The sequence below is a fragment of the Lytechinus variegatus genome, chromosome 9, assembly GCF_018143015.1.
Source record: "Lytechinus variegatus isolate NC3 chromosome 9, Lvar_3.0, whole genome shotgun sequence".
NCBI classification, from domain to species: Eukaryota; Metazoa; Echinodermata; class Echinoidea; order Temnopleuroida; family Toxopneustidae; genus Lytechinus; species Lytechinus variegatus.
The window spans coordinates 25,216,430-25,237,779 of NC_054748.1; the positions used below are offsets into that span (position 1 = coordinate 25,216,430).

At 37.7% G+C, this 21,350-nt stretch overlaps 1 protein-coding gene across 2 annotated transcripts; it reads left to right on the plus strand.

Moving 5' to 3' along the window:
- Positions 1–748: 748 nt before the first annotated feature.
- LOC121421526 (apoptosis regulator BAX-like) lies at positions 749–20,244 on the plus strand. 2 transcript variants are annotated; one of them, XR_005970987.1, is made up of 7 exons: positions 749–870; positions 5,842–5,917; positions 7,661–7,919; positions 9,296–9,431; positions 11,216–11,332; positions 12,785–14,136; positions 19,852–20,244. XR_005970987.1 is itself a non-coding variant. In XM_041616268.1 (6 exons), the coding sequence occupies exons 2-6, from the start codon at positions 5,875–5,877 to the stop codon at positions 12,887–12,889; spliced, it is 660 nt and encodes a 219-aa protein (XP_041472202.1). In that variant the 5' UTR covers positions 749–870; positions 5,842–5,874; the 3' UTR covers positions 12,890–15,062. The 2 variants fall into 2 exon arrangements, 1 of the variants encoding a protein (XP_041472202.1); XM_041616268.1 differs by lacking the exon at positions 19,852–20,244 and having other exon boundaries at positions 12,785–15,062.
- Positions 20,245–21,350: the final 1,106 nt, after the last annotated feature.

Below are 21,350 nucleotides of genomic sequence, written 5' to 3' on the forward strand. Positions count from 1 at the left end.
GAAAAATGAAATGTAAACCAACTTAGTGAAGAAATGCTGGAGATGTCTGATATAAACTTTTGTTCAGATTCAGTTATATCCTTAGATCCAACTGGCACCAAAAGGGTAAGGTTGTGTTGAAATTTCAATTTGGGTGGCAAAATTTAATTGTTACAAAATTTTTGAATGTATCCTTTTTATTTCAATTGAAGAAAGTGCAAGGGAAATGTAAGAGAAATGTTTCGCAGGGTAAGTTGATTTCGCCCTTTCCCCTTGACACAGCTGCGTGAAACAAGCATTTCTGCGCAAACAGATTTCTGCGAGAGCTTTACAAAAATGGACATTGCTCACTCAAGTACGACATTCTGTCACAACTTTGACTTTCATCGGATAGATGAGACCCAAACCCAAAATTATATGTGATCAAAATTATCCACATGTTGTATATTTTTTTAATTCCCAGGGCTTGTTCAAAGTGTAAACTTTTTTTGATAAACATTGTATTTTTTTTAAATAAAAAAAAAACAAAAACATTTTTAATCATCTTAAGTGAGGCACGATAACGGGCAAATCGGCCAAGGTGGATTACTTATAAAACACTCGCTTAATTTAAAAAAACCCGAAATAAATACAAATATGTTTAAAACAAAATAAAACATAAGAAATTATAAACGCTGGGCCTTGAAATTAAAAGAAAAAAAAGCGACAGAAATCGTGGTAGAATCGTTTCGGCGTGCACCGGAGCCCTCTACGGTTATTGAATGCACATTTATGAGTCATCGGGAGAGCAGACACCGAGAAGTTTTTCCCCTGATGATGTTAGCTGAGGCAAGAAATTTTGTTAATTTTGTATTCGCTATCTGAAAAGCGCACCATTCCGTTAGAATACACGTGAGTACTCGATATTCATGATATAATTTGTTTTTTAAACGACTTCTAGAAACGTTCTGTGAACTCTCCATCTTTGTGAACGAGGTAATTGGCAAGGAAAGATGTTGTTGTCCCATCTATTCACTAATGTGTAGGGTAATAATATGCAAGAACACTTGGGGCAAATTTATGCATAGACAGGAATAACCGTCGTTTCTGGGGATTTATTCAACAATTTCTGACATTTTACTATCATCCCCATTCACCGACGGTAGTGTGTTACTGTAAGTTAGAGCTAGACAGCTGGCAGCCGTCTGTTTTTTTAACATTTTTTTTCAATTTCATCCTCCGTGAGTAGCCTGGGGCGTTTTGAAAATGAAAGTCATACGTATGGAGTCACTCCCCACTAACGCCTGGTACTCCTACCTATACTTCCCCACATACGGGTACAAAACCAGAAACTTTCGCCCCCGAGAATTCTACTTTCCCTCTAAAATATCTAGGCCTAGCCCACTCACACAACATGCGAGGTAATAATACTAACCTCGCACAACGCATGTGGTTTCATAGTGGACTTTGACGTTTTCATTCATCACACGAATGTGAGGGAATAAAAAATGCCAAACGTTTCAGTATTTCTCCACTAATGATTTCTTTTTAATAGTTTTAGTTTTTTAAAAAAAAGTGAATGGGAAATTATTTATAAAACTGTTTTTATCGCTTACCTCCAAGTCTCAACCAGGATACTCCGTTCGATCCGTCCTTAATACTGCGGTGGAAAGTACGCAAACAACAATCGAAAAGCAATTTTTCGCATCGAACATTCTCAATTCAAGTCGTCAGCGCGTAATAGGAAATTGTACCAAAAATCAACAGGTTGCATCTCATGTATATACTTATTGGTAAAGTACGCCATCTTTTGACAAGATGATGATGAAAGTGGATTGAACGAGCAAGAAAATAATGCTGATCGCCTAGAATGCAGCTAGCTTGCAACACCGTTAAACAAACAAAGGTACGGTAGGCACTTAAGAACCAAGTTTGAAAGGACACTCGTAAAATTATGTCACTCTCGCGATGAATATTCATTAGATCCTGGTCGTGCGTGTTCAATACAAACTCTCTGCATGCATGCACTCGGTGTGTATTGAACACGCACGACCACGATCTAATGAATATTCATCGGCGAGAGTGACATAATTTTACGAGTATCCTTTCAAACTTGGTTCTTAAGTGCCTACCGGCTTGGTGAATAATATCGCGCGCCCTCTTTAGGCAAAAGTTGATATCAACGCTGATCAAGAGGCATCTACGTGAAGATCACGAAAAATGCTCTTATTTTATTAAAACAAACAACAAAGAGAATTCAACAAACGATCCATATGGTTTGGTAAGTGTTGTAGAAAAATTATAAGTCATAGCTATGATGTAAAGTCATAGTTATTTTAGTAAAAATGGTGTGAAAGATTCGCGTGCACCAGGTGCATATGAATCCTTCACACACGAGACGATTTGAAACCATGAGTGGGCCTAGCCTAGACAGCTGGCAACCGTCTGTTTCGAGGAGTTTTTTAACATTTTTTAAAATTTCTCCTCGTACACAGACGGCTCGCTATCGTGCAGCCACCATTAGGGGACTTGCAATGCAAAATCCCCCTGTCGGGGCTTTTCAGTTTTTGTCTTTAATGAATAAAAAATTGACAATTATTGCGACCAAAATGCAAATTAATATTCCCTCTTGGCATTAATTGCCAAAAAACAGAGAAAAATCAAGTTAAAAGGAACAAAAATAGGGACTTACCTCGGCTGTCACGCAAATTCACTTCCCCGTTTTGTCCGATCTTAATATGGCCATTGAGTCCCCTGTACAGATTGCGCTAGAACTTCGGTCTCTGTATTTGGTGAGTGAAGCCAACGGAGTTCAGCTGAACAACCAACATAACAGAGACCGAAGCTTTTGGTCTAGGCCTAGCCCTAAAACATGTACATGGGGTCCAACTTCATTTCCAACATTTCTGCGATATTGATTTCATTTCTAAAGAAGAATTCATTAAAAAAACGAGATTTGTTATGAAAAGATGGGAAGAGCTTACGGCCGTGTTTACATCGCCATCCACTCACACAACATGCGAGGTTAGTAATACTAACCTCGCACAACGCATGTGGTTTCATAGTGGACTTTGACGTTTTCATTCATCACACGAATGTGAGGGAATAAAAAACGCCAAACGTTTCGGGAAGTCTCCACTAATGATTTCTTTTTTAATAGTTTAATTTTTTTTTTTTAAATGAATTGGAAATTATTTATAAAACTGTTTTTATCGCTTACCTCCAAGTCTCAACCAGGATACTCCGTTCGATCCGTCCTTAATACTGCGGTGGAAAGTACGCAAACAACAATCGAAAAGCAATTTTTCGTATCGAACATTCTCAATTCAAGTCGTCAGCGCGTAATAGGAAATTGTACCAAAAATCAACAGGTTGCATCTCATGTATGTACTAATTGGTAAAGTACGCCATCTTTTGACAAGATGATGATGAAAGTGGATTGAACGAGCAAGAAAATAATGCTGATCGCCTAGAATGCAGCTAGCTTGCAACACCGTAAACAAAGGTGGTATGTACGGTAGGCACTTAAGAACCAAGTTTGAAAGGACACTCGTAAAATTATGTCACTCTCGCGATGAATATTCATTAGATCGTGGTCGTGCGTGTTCAATACAAACTCTCTGCATGCATGCACTCGGTGTGTATTGAACACGCACGACCACGATCTAATGAATATTCATCGGCGAGAGTGACATAATTTTACGAGTATCCTTTCAAACTTGGTTCTTAAGTGCCTACCTGCTTGGTGAATAATATCGCGCCCTCTTTAGGCAAAAGTTGATATCAACGCTGATCAAGAGGCATCTATGTGAAGATCACGAAAAATGCTCTTATTTTATTAAAAAAAACAGCAAAGAGAATTCAACAAACGATCCATATGGTTCGGTAAGTGTTATAGAAAAAGTATAATTCATAGCTATGATGTAAAGTCATAGTTATTTTAGTAAAAATGGTGTGAAAGATTCGCATGCACCAGGTGCATATGAATCCTTCACACACAAGACGATTTGAAACCATGAGTGCGTCGCCATCTTGATTTCTTTGTCTTCCGCTTAGCGACAGCACGCGAATCAAAAAATATGAAAAATACAGGGAAAAGAAAAATATGAAAATACAGGGAAAACTTGCTGTGATGTTTACGTCGTCATCTCGTTCTTTTTGTTCTTCGCCAAGCTACAAGATGCATATATCCTCTGATATGCACCTTGTAGCTTGTAGTCTTGTATCATTTTTACATGTTTCAATGGAAGTAATTTAAATCAATGATTTTTAAAAGATCATGGTGATTTAAATTGCGATTTAAATCACAATTTAAATCCGCCAACCCTGAAGTTTAGGCCAACGTTAGAACTAAGATCTTGGGCCAAATAAAAAAAGAAAAAGTTGATCGTCTGGGTTTTCGGGCAGCAGTAAAGAGGGAGGTCCTTACTATTTGCTGTAACTTAACTAATTTTTGTAAAAACAAAAATATAGTTTCTCGGCCGATTTTTTTTTTTTTTTTTTACATCAGTGATGAGGGAGGTCCTTACTGTTTATTATTTTTTTAGTCAGACGATTGTCAGGGCATGTCAGTCTCAACTTAGGTTATTCATGCTCATTGTTAATAAGTGTATGCATCAAATCGGCAATTAAAATTTTCAACACATGTAAGGGGAAAAATACACTTTTTGGGGGGGGTGGGCACATCCGGCCTGTACCCCCACCTCCCCTTCGAGAGCCGTAATCAAAATGTAAATGTAGATTTTTTTAACCCGAGAAAGCCCCCCCCCCCCTTTGAAAGTGAGAACCTTTTTATTTTTGCTTGACAAATTTTCTGTAGTGAAATTACCTTCAACTTTTATAGGTTAACATTGTTTATTTTATTGCTATTTACTTTTCCTTTATTTTTTATTTTGAATTGTTAAATGATAGTTTCATTTATTTTTAATTCTTCACTAAATGTTTATTGTTTGTAGATCTATCTCATGTATTACTATTAACTGAACTGGACATTAATAAAGTACAATTTCCATCGAATTGAATAGCTTAAGGAAGGATGAAATTGAAAAAAATTGAACAATGTTGGTACTTACAGGAATCCTTTTCATGATTTTCAATCTCTTGATGATGACTCACTTGAAAATATGTTTAAAAAATATCCAATATTGCCGCTTGATAGCTACATGTAGCGTTAGAGTAAACTCGCCCAAATATTAACATTTCACATGCAGTGCCAGGACTGCCAGCACAGTCAATCACCGCAACACACCCCCAAACACAAGCACAGTCAATCACTGCAACAAATACACATGCGCAATCACCAAAAATCCTCGCTGAAATCCAAATTACATCCTTGAAATTGCAGTATCTGAGTCATATTTCCAAAGCATGTGACAGATTAGTTCAGATGTAGGAAGCGGGGTTGTCGAAAATGCACTAAAAATGAAGAAAAGAAGATGCGTGCGAGGACGATCAACTACTTTCTTTTTTTACTTGGTCTTAGCCTAGTTACTATTGCTTTTGAAAATCATAATGAATCTCTTAATTGTTATAATCGATCACACAGACTGACTGAGGCCTTAGGATCACCCACACAGGTAAGCACATGTGGGACAGTGCATTATTATTGCAAAGTTGCTCGAAATTCAATCATGCTTGTTTTGCTAATTTCTCAGCAAAAATTGCACAATATCTTACAGAATCTCTTGGCACGTATCGGTAATTCTAGATCTATTATTTAATCTACAACTACATACAGACACTGGGGTGGTCATTTATTTCAACTCTGTAGTCTGTACAAATTAATTTTTCAATTATTACCAATACCATAGCTGACATTTATCTTTAAATACACTTCTTTTTTAATCTGGGCTTTTAAATCCCTCATTCAATTTCTCCTCTCAGTTCCAGTTCAGCAGGACACTGAAAAAATAAACTATGGCTGAAGGGGGTTCAGATACTCCCTGTGATGAAACAGATGGTGAGTTGCATTTTCATTCTTCATCCTCTTCCCTGACCCTCCCCTCACCCTCACCCTTAAACTCAGTTACAAGTCATACAACCTTTGGGGTCCAGATCATCTCGGCACTTGAGACAACTCCAAAAAATTAGGTGCAGAGTTTTCCATCGTAAGACCTAAACTTAACCCCAGGTAATATTCATACTAAGCTTCACAAATCAATTGCAATCATTGTAGAAAAAGTTGCAAATGATTTGAATTCAATACAAACATTTGACAACAAAATAGTGATCCGACATTCGCCAACTTGGCATATAATTTTTTCGGCATGGCAGAGTTGTCTCAAGTGCTGAGTTAACTGGCACTCAACTGTCACGCTCCACTTTTTTCTTCAAATCCATAGTCGATGCTGCTATAACCTAGAAGTGAACCTCTTAATGACAAATAGAATCTCATTCACCTGTATGGCAAGTTCCCCCAAGTCTGCGCAGTCCCCTTGTCTGCGCACACACGTATCTGAGTGATTCTAGTAAAAGAAGATACGCAATGAACACAGAATTTACACATGCAATACATAGACAGATATTCATTAAAAGATCCGACTCAAAATACTGGAAAAATAATGAATTTTGGGCATTTCATGAGACTGACACAAATGCAGCCTTTCTCATCAAACTCTTTGAATCGTGTGCAAAGTGAATGGGTGTGCGTATGGGGTACCATTTTTTTTTCAATCTGAGAGTGACTGCCCAAGGTTTTTTCAAAGAAAATCCTATATTTCTTTCAAATTTTTATGAGATATTTGGTACACTTACTCATAATAATAATAATATAAAGAACATTGTTAACTGTAAGATTTTGTGAAATAATAAGAAATTCATGTAAAATCTTAAATCAAATTGTTAGGTACGCAGACTTAGGGATCACCATCATACTTCAAGTTTACTGTGCCTGTAATTCTCCACAGCTGAATGGAGGAATATGAAGAAGACGAAGTAAGACGAGTCATTCCTAGCTGACATTAAAGATTGTCAAGGCCCGGTTATTAAACAAACTTTTTTTTATTGATTGCAAATAAGTCAGGTTGGGTCCTGGGCCACGTAACACAAAGGCCAGTAATTAAATGGCCTAATCAAGATCATTGTTGCATATGTGCATTTTTAGATTAGCAAGGAACCATCAAAATTGTTCTTTCAAATTAGCGATTTTTTAACGCTATCCTTTGTGTTCATTACCCTGGTCAGTAATTCAACATAATAAAGTTAGATTTTAAAACATACCCTCTTGCTTCTTGGTCCCATTTCCTGATGACCTGTTATAAGAAATGAGCAATTTCTATGACAAATTTAATATTTTGGCTATTTTCCAGGGTTGTTACGTTTTCAAGCTTTGCTTTTGTGACGACCCTTGCAACTATTCTACTTATTGTAACAGGAAATACCACTTAATGATTTTCATTTATGTAAGATATGTTTGAGGATTTATATACAAAACTATTGTTCATTATTTTGATGTCAAGTCTCAGATATGTATTTTCGTGTCCAGAATTTTGTTATGAAAAATGTTGCAAAAACCAATAAATGAAATGAAATGAAATATTAGCCATTCAGAGTGGAGGTTTTCAGTATGTCATATCTGTTATCACAAGTTTGATATTGTAACAGATTTTATGAAACAGGCAAAAGTTTCCAGATAATCTTCGAAGGCTTGCATCGTGGTCCAGATACGAAAAGTATATTTATTACTATTATTTATCAATTACAGCTTCATCACATTTGCATTTCGAGCAAACACGCATTGAACGACAGGTGAGCCGTGATGACGTTGGAGAGCAAGCGACCGTCCTCCTCCAGCATTTCATTGTCGATCGATTCCAGCAGGACGGTTTTGAAAACGCGCCGGGACTGGATGACCTGAGGGCGGGGCTGGCTGTCCCCAGAGAGCAGGAGGTCGTGTGGACAGAGGTCGGCTGCATGCTCAGGTCAATAGGAGATACGTTAGATAGGGATCGAGAATTACAGAGGTAAGTTGACGTTCCGTTGAGTGACTTTTCGGGACCATCCTGATTTTATCTTTGGTGTTATAATCGTGTACAAATTGACCCAACACCAACACCAAAAGGTGAACACTGAACCTGAAATCACCCAGTGTGTTTGTCTACCTCCATACTGCAGTGCATGCAGGCCTACATGATGAAAACTGATATTTGTAACATTTACCCAATTTAAAGTTAAAGGTCAAGTCCACCTCAGAAAACTGTTGATTTGAATCCATAGAGAAAAATCAGACAAGCACAATGCTGAAAATTTCATCAAAATCGGATGTAAAATAAGAAAGTTATGACATTTCAAAGTTTCGTTTATTTTTAACAAAATAGTTATATGAACGAGCCAGTTACATCCAAATGAGAGAGTTGATGATGTCTCTCACTCACTATTTCTTTTGTTTTTATTGTTTGAATTATACAATATTTTCAATTTTTACGAATTTGACGATTGGGACCTCCTTGCCTGAAGCACAAAATGTTAAAATAATGGAATTCCACGTGTTCAGGGAGGAATGAAACTTCATTTCACATGACAATGATGATAAAATAAAAATATTTCATATTTCAAACAATAAAAAGCAAAAGAAATAGTGAGTGAATGACATCATTGCCTCTCTCATTTGGATGTAGCTGGCTCGTTCATAAAACTGTTTTTGTGAAATGAAGCGAAACTTTGAAATGTCATAACTTTCTTATTTTACATCCGATTTTGATGAAATTTTCAGTGTTATGCTTGTTGAATTTTTCTCTTTTTATTCAAATCAAGTTTTTGTTGGGGTGGACTTGTCCTTTAACATAGTTAGGGCAATTCCATAAAATGATCAACCTTTTTGCATGTCCAACCCCTACTTTTTTCAAGTTTTCCTTCACTTCATGAACTGACCAAATCATGGCCATTTGAGAGCATTACAGACTGTCGAAAGAACTAGAATTAGTTACAGAAAATTTCATGAAGGCTCCACATAGGGGGTTGGATATACATATTTTATGGTATTGCCTGTAATGTACATGCCACCAAAGAACACAGACATTTGCCATTTCCATGACATTTGCTCTGCTGACAATTGCTATGAATTTCACACACTAATCAAATGACAAATTTCAACCCTGGATTTAACGCAACACCCTACCCTTTTAATGTAACATGAAAATATAGACAGATTGGGATTGAGTGTTGTTTTGGCTGATAGCCTAGTGGTAACCCCCCCCACTATGGCTGCCGTAAGTTACATTGCTCTGAAGTGGGATTGGTCTGTATTGCTACTCGCATTTCATTGCCTAGAAAACAGGCTATGTAATTGTTCCATAATCCAGCCATAAAACTAATGTGCTTGCCACGATCTTCTTCTTAGGATGATAAACTCCGTTCCTTCCGATTCACCCATCGAGGCAATCATAGCAGTAGCCCATGTGATCTTCGGGGACGGTGATATAACCTGGGGGAGGATAGTCGGTCTCTTCTACTTTGCCTACAGGATGTGTGCGAGGGTAAGTGGCGGTGAAACGTTGTAGTGATTGTGGTAGCAAGGAAAATGAAGTGGTAGAAGTGGTGATGGTGGTGGTAGTATAGGGTCGTCTCACTGAAGTTGTGATGACAGTTGTAGCAAAAGGAAAAAAGTTGTGGTAGAAATGGTGATTAGTAAAAACTAGTAATCACTAATAATCATGCAGTAGTATACAAATAATGAATGTTTATGAGTGCAATGGACAGAATACTTCATGAGGTGAAAGATGAAATGATCCATTCACCGAGGTGTAGCCGAGTTGAATGGATCATTATTTTATCTTTCACCGAATGAAGTATTCTGTCCATTGCACGAATGAAAAAAATTCATTATTTGGTTTATATGACACCTAAAAATCATATGAAATTCATGAATTTCGATGAAAAACATGCTCATGTAATGCGAGTTCGGTCTGTTGATTGTTTGTGATTACAACATGGGCACTACTGGTGCATGAGGCTGCAGTCTCGGTGCGCAAGTGCAATGGACAAAATCGTATGGATCCAAAATTGCACGATGAATGGATCCAAAATCACATGGTTGATGACGTCATTGCGAAATGGGCTGAATGAACGATATCAAACAACCAATCAAATCACAAGGATCTATCTAGGTGTCATATTTTAATGATAGTGATAGCAAAATAAATAGTTATGGTAGAGTTGGTGATGATGTATGTGGTAGCAAGAGAAGTAGCTGTAATACTGTTGTTGCTCCTGGTAGTAGTGCAGAAATATGTAATTGTAAGTTTACATGTAGAATGGGAAATAGCTTTGGTAAAAGCGGCAATAAAATATTGGTGATAATTGTAATACACTGTACCTACAGTAACTTTAGCAATAGTTGCAGTAGAGCATATAGTTGTGGTTAATGTGGTGATAATGCAGGGCTTGATCATGACAGTTGTGTTGTAGCAGGATAAATAGTTGTAATAGAAGGAGAAATAATTGTGGTAGCAACTAAGTAGTTGGAGCAGTAATTCCCGCACACAATGTGTGCACATCCTCCACTCCCTGGGGAGTTTTCCAGTCAGTCGCCGATGAGGCGCACACAGTACTGGACAAGCTACAATGACTTTCACATCCTACCGGGTACCCATTTAGCACCTGGGTCGAGAGTGGCAAAGTGTGGATTAACGCCTTGCCAAAGGACACCAGACCGTGGTGGGATTCGAACACACGACCCTCTGTTTACAAGGCGAGAGTCGGAACCACTACATTATTAAGGTGAAATGATGTTGGTGGCTGTAGCTGTCATGCAGTAGTTGGAACAACTGTTGTACCGGAGAGTGGTGATTTCGCCGTTAGTAGCAATCATGTGAAAGTTGTAGCAATAGTTACAGCAAGATACATACAGAATGTGAATGATGTTGATGGTGCGGCAGTCGTGCAGTAGTTGGGGGCAAATGTGGTTGCAGTTTATACAGGGTTATTTGTTTTGATTGATTTTACTATATTTCTACATTCAAGATAAATATGCAACATAACATCTACAAGTAGGTGATACATTTAAGGTTTACAAAACAATAAAACAATAGTCATAATAAAGCAATGAAAAATAAATAACAAGAAGCATTATTCAATTTAAAGAAAATATCAGTTTAAACGAATGCAGGAGACAGCCATCGTTAAGCTTGAAAATGATGGCGGCCTTGTTGCAATGCATGCGATGCATGCTATGCCTCTGTAAAGTTGTGTTGTTCTCACTTTCTATTGTAGAGTGAATATCGATGAATTCATTTCAGTTCTTTCTCTATCCACTCTCCAGGCTATAGAGTCTGTTCTGGATAAGAGCTTTCCAAGTTGGATCAACAAGCTGATCAAAGAAGTCGTCAAGTTCCTCGTCATTAAGTTTGCCCACTGGATTGTCAACAAAGGAGGATGGGTAAGCCTGGAAATGAAGTGAATTTCTTTCACGATTACACTGAAAAACTCCGGTGTTGATTGAACACCAGCCCGGAATCTATATGTCCACACCAGAGAAGTGTTAAACAACACCAGTTTGGTTTTGGTCTAACACCAGTTATGTGTTTATACAATACCAATTAGTATTACAACAGCATCGGTTTGATTACAAGCTGGTGTTATTTCAATACTTCTCTGGTGTGGACATATGAAGATTCCAGGATGGTATGAAATCAACACCAGAGTTTTTGCAGTGTAGGAGGAGGTTTCACAAAGGGTTATCTTTACTATACTTAATTGCAAATACTATTATTATTTGTTTGGCGTCACCTGTGCCTGGGAGGCGAAAAGCGAACTGAATCACTGTGACCCGCAGGTCTCTCCTCCCGATATAACTGATTGGGGGAATGCAGGTGGACCACTACACCGGGGTTTCCCCCTACTCTTATACGAATAGTGCAATGGGTTCTTAACGTGCAAAGGTGGTGATTCTCCTCTACACGGGGCCTCTATTTAACGTCCTATCCGAGGGACGGAGTGTTTTCCATTGTAACACAGCCTGCATCTATGAAACATGGGAGAGACGTTTACACACAACGCACTGGCTTCAGTCATCTGCCCGGGGTGGACTCGAACCCACGATCTTTGGTTCGACGGGCAGACGAGTTACCGACTGAGCCAACACCGCTCTCAAAAATCAGTCATAAGTCCCCAAGTGTCAAACGCAATGGGGTTCTGCGACAAAGTTGTGGTGTAATTGAATGCAAATTAAGAAGTGAACAAAGGGAGCAGAATAGAAGTAAAAAGAGAAAGAAAGAAAGAAAAAAAAAGAAAGGAAAGAAAGAAAGAAAGAGAGGAAGGAAGGGAAGGGAGGGAGCGAGGGAGGAAGGAAGAAATCTAGGTGTCCAATGTCCTTCAAATTAAAGGTAATTTGCCAATTCCGTCTATTGCCAACTCATCCACACATTCTACCTTCATTTAGTCAAATGCCATTAAGTCCATCAACATTTCGTCTGATGATAATTTGGTCCAATCATCACTTTGTATAATCACCAGTTCATCTATGACCATTTCCGTCTCCTTAACAGTTGGTCTAATATCCATTTTATTTTTTTCAGTCATTTCGCCCAATTAACACTTAGTCCGATTAGGCGAAATGGCTATTAGACCAACTGGTTATTAGACAAAATGTTGAGTGGATGAAATGATAATTAGACCATGTGGATAGTGAACGAACTGACGGTAGACCAAATGATAGTAGACAAGTTGGTAATTGGACAAATTGGTATTGGACCAATTGAAAATCAAATTAAATTGAGTAAAAAAATAGGACGTGACATGAAGGTTCCCCTCCCCTTATAAAGAACTCCTGGTGCAGCCCCTGATTTAGACCATTTTCGTTTCATTTATCTTTTCTCTTTTCTTTATCCAGCTGGCCATCCGTGAATACATGGGCTCCCCAACCTGGATATGGGGCACTCTTGTCGCCCTCTCTGCCAGCTGCTTAGGCTTTTCATTATACAAGTTGAGTAGATGAAGGCCTGCCAAGACAACTCTACATTTTATTGAGTGAATGGGACTGTAGGAAAACATTTACGAAATAATAAAACCTTCAAGAAGTGTTTCTTTCAATGAGATTGAGACCTGCCACTGCAGCTCTACATTTTATTGAATGTGTGGGACTGTAGGAAAACATTTATGAAATATTAGAACTGTCAATTGAATCAGTATTTCTTTCTGCGAGACTTAATCTGCCGAACAGTTCCAGTCTCATCTGTCCACTTGTGAGAGTGAGATGATGTCGCCAACATCAAATGCAAGGTATGGGACTATAATGGAAATATTTTTGAAGTTTACATGTAGATCAATCTTGTGGCTGAGTTATTCATTTGAGCTTTTATGAAAGATATAATTACTACAGTGTCCCTATATATGTTATGATTTTATGATGACATTGAATCATGGGACATATAAGTCCAAAGGTGTATATATCTTAAATGATGCATTTTTGTAAACTCAAAAGTTTCTTTTATAAATCTGTATTTATGTGTTAACATAGATCTTTGTAGTCCCTATCTTTGTTATATCAAGTATTCAAACTCACTTTTCAACAAATATATCTCGAAGTTGAACTTGATGATAAAACGGTTCTGTGACATTTACTCCAGCTGCAATTGCTTCGCTTTAAATTCCACATACTCATTGAATGACCAACTACAACCCTTTTCCCTATTCTAAATTTTATGTTATTTTATTTATTTATTTAAATTGAAACCTTATTTAAACCTAACCCTAAACCTACCATAAACCCCTATTGCAAATGTAAACCTAGATCTATGACGAAATGAAGCCCGTAGCAATTGTTGCAGCCTGAGCAAATGGTGTGTCACTATACTTCTAAAATGGTTGTGGAATATTACCCCTATAAACAAATTTGAAATTGTGCCATATAAATGTACAATTATTATTGATTTTTTTTAAAGTCAAGCAATGCTATCACATTGCCAGGAACACTGAAATAGCCAGACAACACCAATTTCCTTTTGTTAGTCAATGAAATTCATGTAAAATCTTTTTTTTTGTTGCATTGATTAATTACATTCATATGCTGCGGGGGTTATGAAGCATACTTTATAGTATTTTGTTGATATGCATCCCTTTTGATAGACTGTCCATTCTAAGATGTAGTAATAGAAATATTTAATTAACATTTGTATACATAAATGTCATAATGTACACTTTCTGATGTCTCAAACAATAGAGTTATAAATTATGTTATGAGAGGTGGCTAGAGGTCCCACATGCCCCCTCCTCTAAAATAAAAAAAAATTGTAGAATAGAATATCTAAGTGATTAAGCAAGGAACAGTTGGATACATACCAAAATTTGGTCTTATTTTGTCAAATTATGGAGTGCGTGCAATTCCCAATGGCATTGGTGTATTTAGTTAGAAAAATAAATCCACAAATCTTTTGACGAGACTAGCCGCAATATTGGCATAAATATCGGCAAATATTCTTTTAGAATGCAAACACTGTTAAAATAAACGCCAACCATTGTAATCACTGTGAAACCCTTGGCATTTATCAAATCCTGCTACCTCAATGAGTTAGGCAACCAACTAGAGGTATATCACAGACTGACTGAGAGATTAGAATCCAACCAAAAAGTAGAAAATAAAAATATACCAAAAGAAGGGGTTTTGGTCTGAGAATTTTTTTAATTAGTGGAGGGGGGGCATATGAAACTTTTTCCGTAAACTTTCTTATATATATTTTATAATAAAAAATGGTCTCATATTGTCTGAAATCTGTGAAAACACCCATTCAAAACATTTTGACATTCCACATATGTAATTCGGTGACGAGTAAAATAAAATGATTTAAATTTCACATACTGTATCAATGGACACAGTCTACGCAAAACATCAGTTACTCTTGTGTGAAACTTCAGTGAGCACACATATTGCGTGCATTTTGCAGGCCGGAAGGGAAATCTCATTGGTCCTTCGGCCGTGTTGATACTGACCATTAAAAGAACCCATTGAAGGTCTTTCATATGATAATGATCAAGATTACTATTTTTGTCTCGCCCACCAGAGGTGAAGGCGAGACTTACATGTAGGGGTCCCAATGTCGTCCGTCGTCCGTCCGTCACAAACTTAATGACACATAAACTCCACAACCGTAAGTCGCTTTTCAACCAAACTTGGATGGTAGATGGACTTGGGGGACCTGCATGTTATGCTGCACTCAGAGGTCACATAGTAAGGTCAAAGGTCATTTTCAGGTCAACATTAAAGTTTACATGCAAGACTCTTATGACACTAACTCTGCAACCATAAGATGCTTTTCAAGCAAACTTGGATGGTAGATGGACTTGGGGGAATTGCATGTTATGCTGCACTCGGAGGTCACATGGTAAGGTCAAAGGTCATTTTCAGGTCAACGTTAAAGTTTACATGCAAGACTCTATTATGACACCTAACTCTTCAACCTTAAGTCACCTTTCAACCAAACTTGGATGGTAGATGGACTTGGGGGACCTGCATGTTATGCTGCAGTCGGAGGTCACATGGTAAGGTCAAAGGTCATTTTCAGGTCAACGTTAAAGTTTACATGCAAGACTCTATTATGACACCTAACTCTGCAGCCATAAGATGCTTTTCAAGCAAACTTGGATGGTAGATGGACTCGGGGGAATTGCATGTTATGCTGCACTCAGAGGTCACATGGTAAGGTCAAAGGTCATTTTCAGGTCAACGTTAAAGTTTACATGCAAGACTCTATTATGACACCTAACTCTGCAACTTTAAGTCACTTTTCAACCAAACTTGGAAGGTAGATGGACTTGGGGGACCTGCATGTTATGCTGCAGTCGGAGGTCACATAATAAGGTCAAAGGTCATTTTCAGGTCAACATTACAGTTTACCTGCAAGGCTCTTATGACAAGTGATATCATCCCAGTCATTTCACAATGAAGTTTCGATACAAATCTGTTGCGTGCCCTCACAAATCAAGATATTTCTGGTCATTTTCACAAGTGGGCGAGACACAAAATCGCTCTTGCCTTGTTTAAATTATGATATTAAACAAATGTATTGCTTTTGACAATTAAAGTATGCACCTTGGCAAATTATATTTCCCCATGCCATTAGTTAATAGATCACTTATGACATACATGTAGATGTGTTTGGCTAGTATGGTGTATTATACTAGTCATGTAGTTGATGTATATATCCAAAGCCTTGTTTTTTCCACAATAAATCACTGAAGTTGTAAATGAGCAACTAAAATATTTCTATATATCCTTTGCTCATATCAACAAATTGACATGAACAAATGTTGTTGTTTCACACTTAATTTCAGGTGAATTTATCTTGGTGCTTCTGGAATTTATTATATATTGCTTTCTTATTCAAACATTTTTTTAACGTTGCGTTTTGGAAGAAATCTTCAGGTTTTTAAAAGATATATATGTAGCTAGACCTTATTCCATTCCCCCCCCCCCTCCCCCTCCGGCTAGATACATGTAGGGTAAATACAAATGATTTGATCTTCTACAATAAATAGAAAAAATGATCTTTAAAATAAATGAAATGAGTTGGATCCGCGTTCAAGTTCCTGGATGAATTTATTTGTGCCCCAAATCACATCACATGTCAACTGGCCCAATTTAATAGGGACAGTTCATATTTTTGGGAAAGAAAAAAGAAAATCACCCATAATAGTCATGTTCCCTTATTTAGATTAGAGTTTGTCTGTAGGGCTGGGTTAAAAGATTAGCAATATTGTACTTTAGGTGGTTTGTGCATTTGGTGTAGTGTAGCATGAACACACCATCACCTGAGGTAGCAATGTCCCCACTTTTTTTGTTAATTTTGTTTGTATTCCTTTGCCCCTGTTTATGGGTTTGCAATGCTGACAGGTATGCAATCCCAGCAAGTGAATAGTACTAGAAATTAAGAATCATAGTGGAATATTACAAAAGTATTACTAGTCTTTTTTCATGTATTCATGTGTATGTAAGCAGGTATTACGATTGCAAGATTTTGCTTTTTGTATTCTAACGTCCAGTCATTATTTGAAGAAAAAAAATCTCAGACAAATTAAGACAGAAGTGACTTAAATGACTTCATGGACTTTTAACATACAAAAGTTATAAGAAATCTCAACTTTGTAAAGTCAATTGGTAACCCCAAATCATGTATGTTCTGAATGCATTCATAGAGTAGTGTGTATTTATCCCATTGGCAAGCACATTTCTACATTACCCTAGTCTAGATTAAAAGACCCTAATTCATACCTGCCAAATATTTCTAAATAGGGATAGACCAGTTTGGAGGTAGCTCATGGGCAAGTTTGTACGAATTTCGTTCCCATTCTTACATTAGGATAGGCTTTATGATGTCCCTGTTCTTATTAGGGTCTTTTAATCTAGATTAATCATACATGTTGCCATTTTGAAAGGAGTGTATATAAACACTTTTCTATGTGATTTCTGTCAGAATGTATGTATGCAATGTTAGGGCAAATTTCTTTATTGTATAAACTTTTTACCATCTGCATGGGTTTATTGGGACTTTTTAAAAATAGTGATATGGATATGTATAGGGTCCAAATATCTGAAGAATAAAAGTGAATGTGTGGCAATTTGTATGAGGCGACGAGGTCCATGCCTTACATTTCAAATAATGACTGGACTAATATTTATGTGCATGTTTCCAGTGGCATGACTTTATAAAACTGTGTACATGTATAATTGCTCTGAGAATTATGAATCATATTTAATCTATATATTTCCTTGTGTACTCTTTATTTTGTGGGTATTTTCAGCGTTATGTGATAGTACGTTTGTAAATTCATTTCTTTGAGAATAAAGAAACATATTTAATCGTAATCTTTGTGAAATGTTATTGTAGACCACGGAGTAGAGTTGAAATACCCTCCTATATGCCCCAAGTACATATATTAAGACATACCGGTACTAAAATTTGATCTAGAGGCAAATAATGAATATTGAGATGTACAAAACTGTCATTACACATCCACATACCTTCTCCCATTATACACCTCCCACAAACATGCTCACATAAACACACACCCACATTTTCTCTATCCCATACTACCTCTCCCACAAACACACACACCCAAACACTCTCCCATTCTATCTCTCCCACAAACGTGCTCATACACACACATTCCCTCTACCTTCCTAGCTCTCCCACAAACATGCTCAAATACACACACACCCACATATTCTCTCTCTCGTTCTACCTCTCCCACGAACATACACACACACACACACCCACATATTCCCTCTCCCACAAACATGCTCACATACACACACACACATATATTCTCTCTCCCATTCTACCTCTCCCACAAACATACTTACATACACACACACACACACATATTCTCACTCCCATTCTACCTCTCCCACAAACATGCTCACATACACACACCCACATGTTCTCTCTCCCATTTTACACCTCCCTCAAACCTGCTCACATTCACACACACCCACATATTCTCTCTCCCGTTCTACATTTCCCACAAACATACAAAGTCACACAGACACCCACACATTCCCCCCCCCCCCTCATTCTACCTCTCCTACAAACATGCTCACACACACCCACACACTTTCTCCCAATCCATCTCTCACAAACTTGCTCAAATACACCCACATATTAATCCTCTCTCCCATTCTTCCTCTCCCACAAACATGCTCACACACACACACATATTCTCTCTCCAATTCTACCTCTCCCACAAACATGCTCAATACACACACACCCACATATTCTCTCTCCCATTCTACCTCTCCCACAAACATGCTTACATACACCCTCACCCACATATTCTCTCTCCCGTTCTACCTCTCCCACAAACATACACACACACACCCACATATTCCCTTTCACATTCTACCTCTCCCACAAACATGCTCAAATACACACACACCCACATATTATCTCTTCCATTCTACATGTACCTCTCCCACAAACATGCTTACATACACTCACAGCCACACTTTCTCCCATTTTACCTCTCCCACAAACATGCTCAAATACACACACACCCCCACATGTTCTCTCTCTCATTCTACCTCTTCCAGAGACGTGCTCACATACACACCCACATATTTTCTTTACCATTAGACCTCTCCCAAAATCATGCTCACATACACACACACATTTCTCCCTCTCAATCTCTCACTACCTTTCTCACAAACACGCTCAAACACACCCATCCACTCTCTCCCCTCCCCCGCATACACAAAGTAATGTATTTCTTTAAATACGAGTAATTGAATAAATACACTAAGGAAAATTCTATCGTAATGTACATGATATACAAACACGCTCAAACATACCCATCCACTCTCTCCCCTCCCCCACATACACAAAGTAATGTATTTCTTTTAATACTAGAATTTGAATAAATACAATAAGGAAAATTCTATCGTAATATACATAAATGTTAGCGGTTTATTTCAACTTTGGCATTTTTTATAATTTTTTTTAAGTGGGGATGGAGGTCATCATGTATAGAAAATTCAAAAGGAGGTTCGTAATTCCGAAAACGAAAGGAGGGTCGTATTTCCGACAGTTCGTTAGTGTGTGGTTCGTAATTCCGAAGGTTCGTTAGTCCGAAAACGAAATAATTAACGAACCTTATTTCGTTTTCGGGCTCACGTACCTTCGGAACAACGCCACGAATGGTCGGATTAACGAATCCTTGTACGTTTTCGGACTAACGAACATCGAGGTATATGCAATTTACGTGTTTCGGAATTACGAACCTTCGGAATTACGAAGTGTAACCGTAAGAAACTACTCTTAAACTAATAACCTTCAAATATTAGTACTAGTATATATTACAAGGTAGTGTATTCACATCAAATACATTGTTTTGAGAACGTGTGGCTGCCTATTTTGTATGACTCGCTGTAAGAAATATGTTTATATGTTATAAATTATGTTTTGAGAGGTGGCTAGAGGTCCCACATGCCCCCTCCTCTAAAATAAAAAAATGTGTAGAATAGGCTAATAAAATCTTCAGACAAATATCTAAGTGATTAAGCAAGGAACAGTTGGATACATACCAAAATTTGGACTTATTTTGTCAAATTATGGAGTGTGTGCAATTCCCAATGGCATTGGTGTATTTAGTCAGAAAAATAAATCCACAAGTCTTTTGACGAGACTAGTCGCAATATTGGCTTAAATATCGGCAAATATTTTTTTTAGAATGCAAACACTGTTAAAATAAACGCCAACGATTGTAATCACTGAGAAACCCTTGGCATTTATCAAATCCTGCTACCTCAATGAGTTAGGCAACCAACTAGAGGTATATCACAGACTGACTGAGAGATTGGAATCCAACCAAAAATTAGAATTAAAAAAATAAAAATAGACCAAAAGAAGGGGTTTTGGTCTGAGAATTTTTTTAATTAGTGGACGGGGCATATGAAACTCTTTCCATAAAGTTTCTTATATATATCTTATAATAAAAAATGGTCTCATATTGTCTGAAATCTGTGAAAACACCCATTCAAAACATTTTGACATTCCACGTATGTAATTTGGTGACGAGTAAAATGAAACGATTTAAATTTCACATACTGTATCAATGGACACAGTCTACACAAAACATCAGTTACTCTTGTGTGAAACTTCAGTGAACACACATATTGCGTGCATATTGCAGGAAGGGAAATCTCATTGGTCCTTCGCCCTTGTTGATACCATCAAAAGAACCCATTGAAGGTCTTTCATATGATAATGATCAAGATTATCATTTTTGTCTCGCCCACCAGAGGTGAAGGCGAGACTTACATGTAGGGATCCAAATGTCGTCTGTCGTCCGTCCGTCACAAACTTAATGACACATAACTCCACAACCGTAAGTCGCTTTTCAACCAAACTTGGATGGTAGATGGACTTGGGGGACCTGCATGTTATGCTGCACTCAGAGGTCACATGGTAAGGTCAAAGGTCATTTTCAGGTCAACGTTAAAGTTTACATGCAAGACTCTCTTATGACACTTTACTCCGCAACCGTAAGTCTCTTTTCAACCAAACTTGGATGGTAGATGGACTTGGGGGACTTGCATGTTATGCTGCAGTCTGAGGTCAGATGGTAAGGACAAAGGTCATTTTCAGGTCAACAATAAAGTTTACATGCAAGACTATTATGACACCTAACTCTTCAACCGTAAGTCGCTTTTCAACCAAACTTGGATGGTAGATGGACTTGGGGGACCTGCATGTTATGCTGCAGTCGGAGGTCACATGGTAAGGTCAAAGGTCATTTTCAGGTCAACGTTAAAGTTTACATGCAAGACTCTATTATGACACCTAACTCTGCAACCGTAAGTCGCTTTTCAACCAAACTTGGATGGTAGATGGACTTGGGGGACCTGCATGTTATGCTGCAGTCGGAGGTCACATGGTAAGGTCAAAGGTCATTTTCAGGTCAACGTT

Bases quoted from the DNA above. Each gene is read 5' to 3' on its own strand.
- LOC121421526 (XM_041616268.1), top strand. From the start codon at position 5,875: ATGGCTGAAGGGGGTTCAGATACTCCCTGTGATGAAACAGATG. The intron at 7,920-9,295 runs GTAAGTTGACGT...TCTTCTTCTTAG, and splicing joins AGGGATCGAGAATTACAGAG to GATGATAAACTCCGTTCCTT. The intron at 9,432-11,215 runs GTAAGTGGCGGT...TCCACTCTCCAG, and splicing joins CCTACAGGATGTGTGCGAGG to GCTATAGAGTCTGTTCTGGA.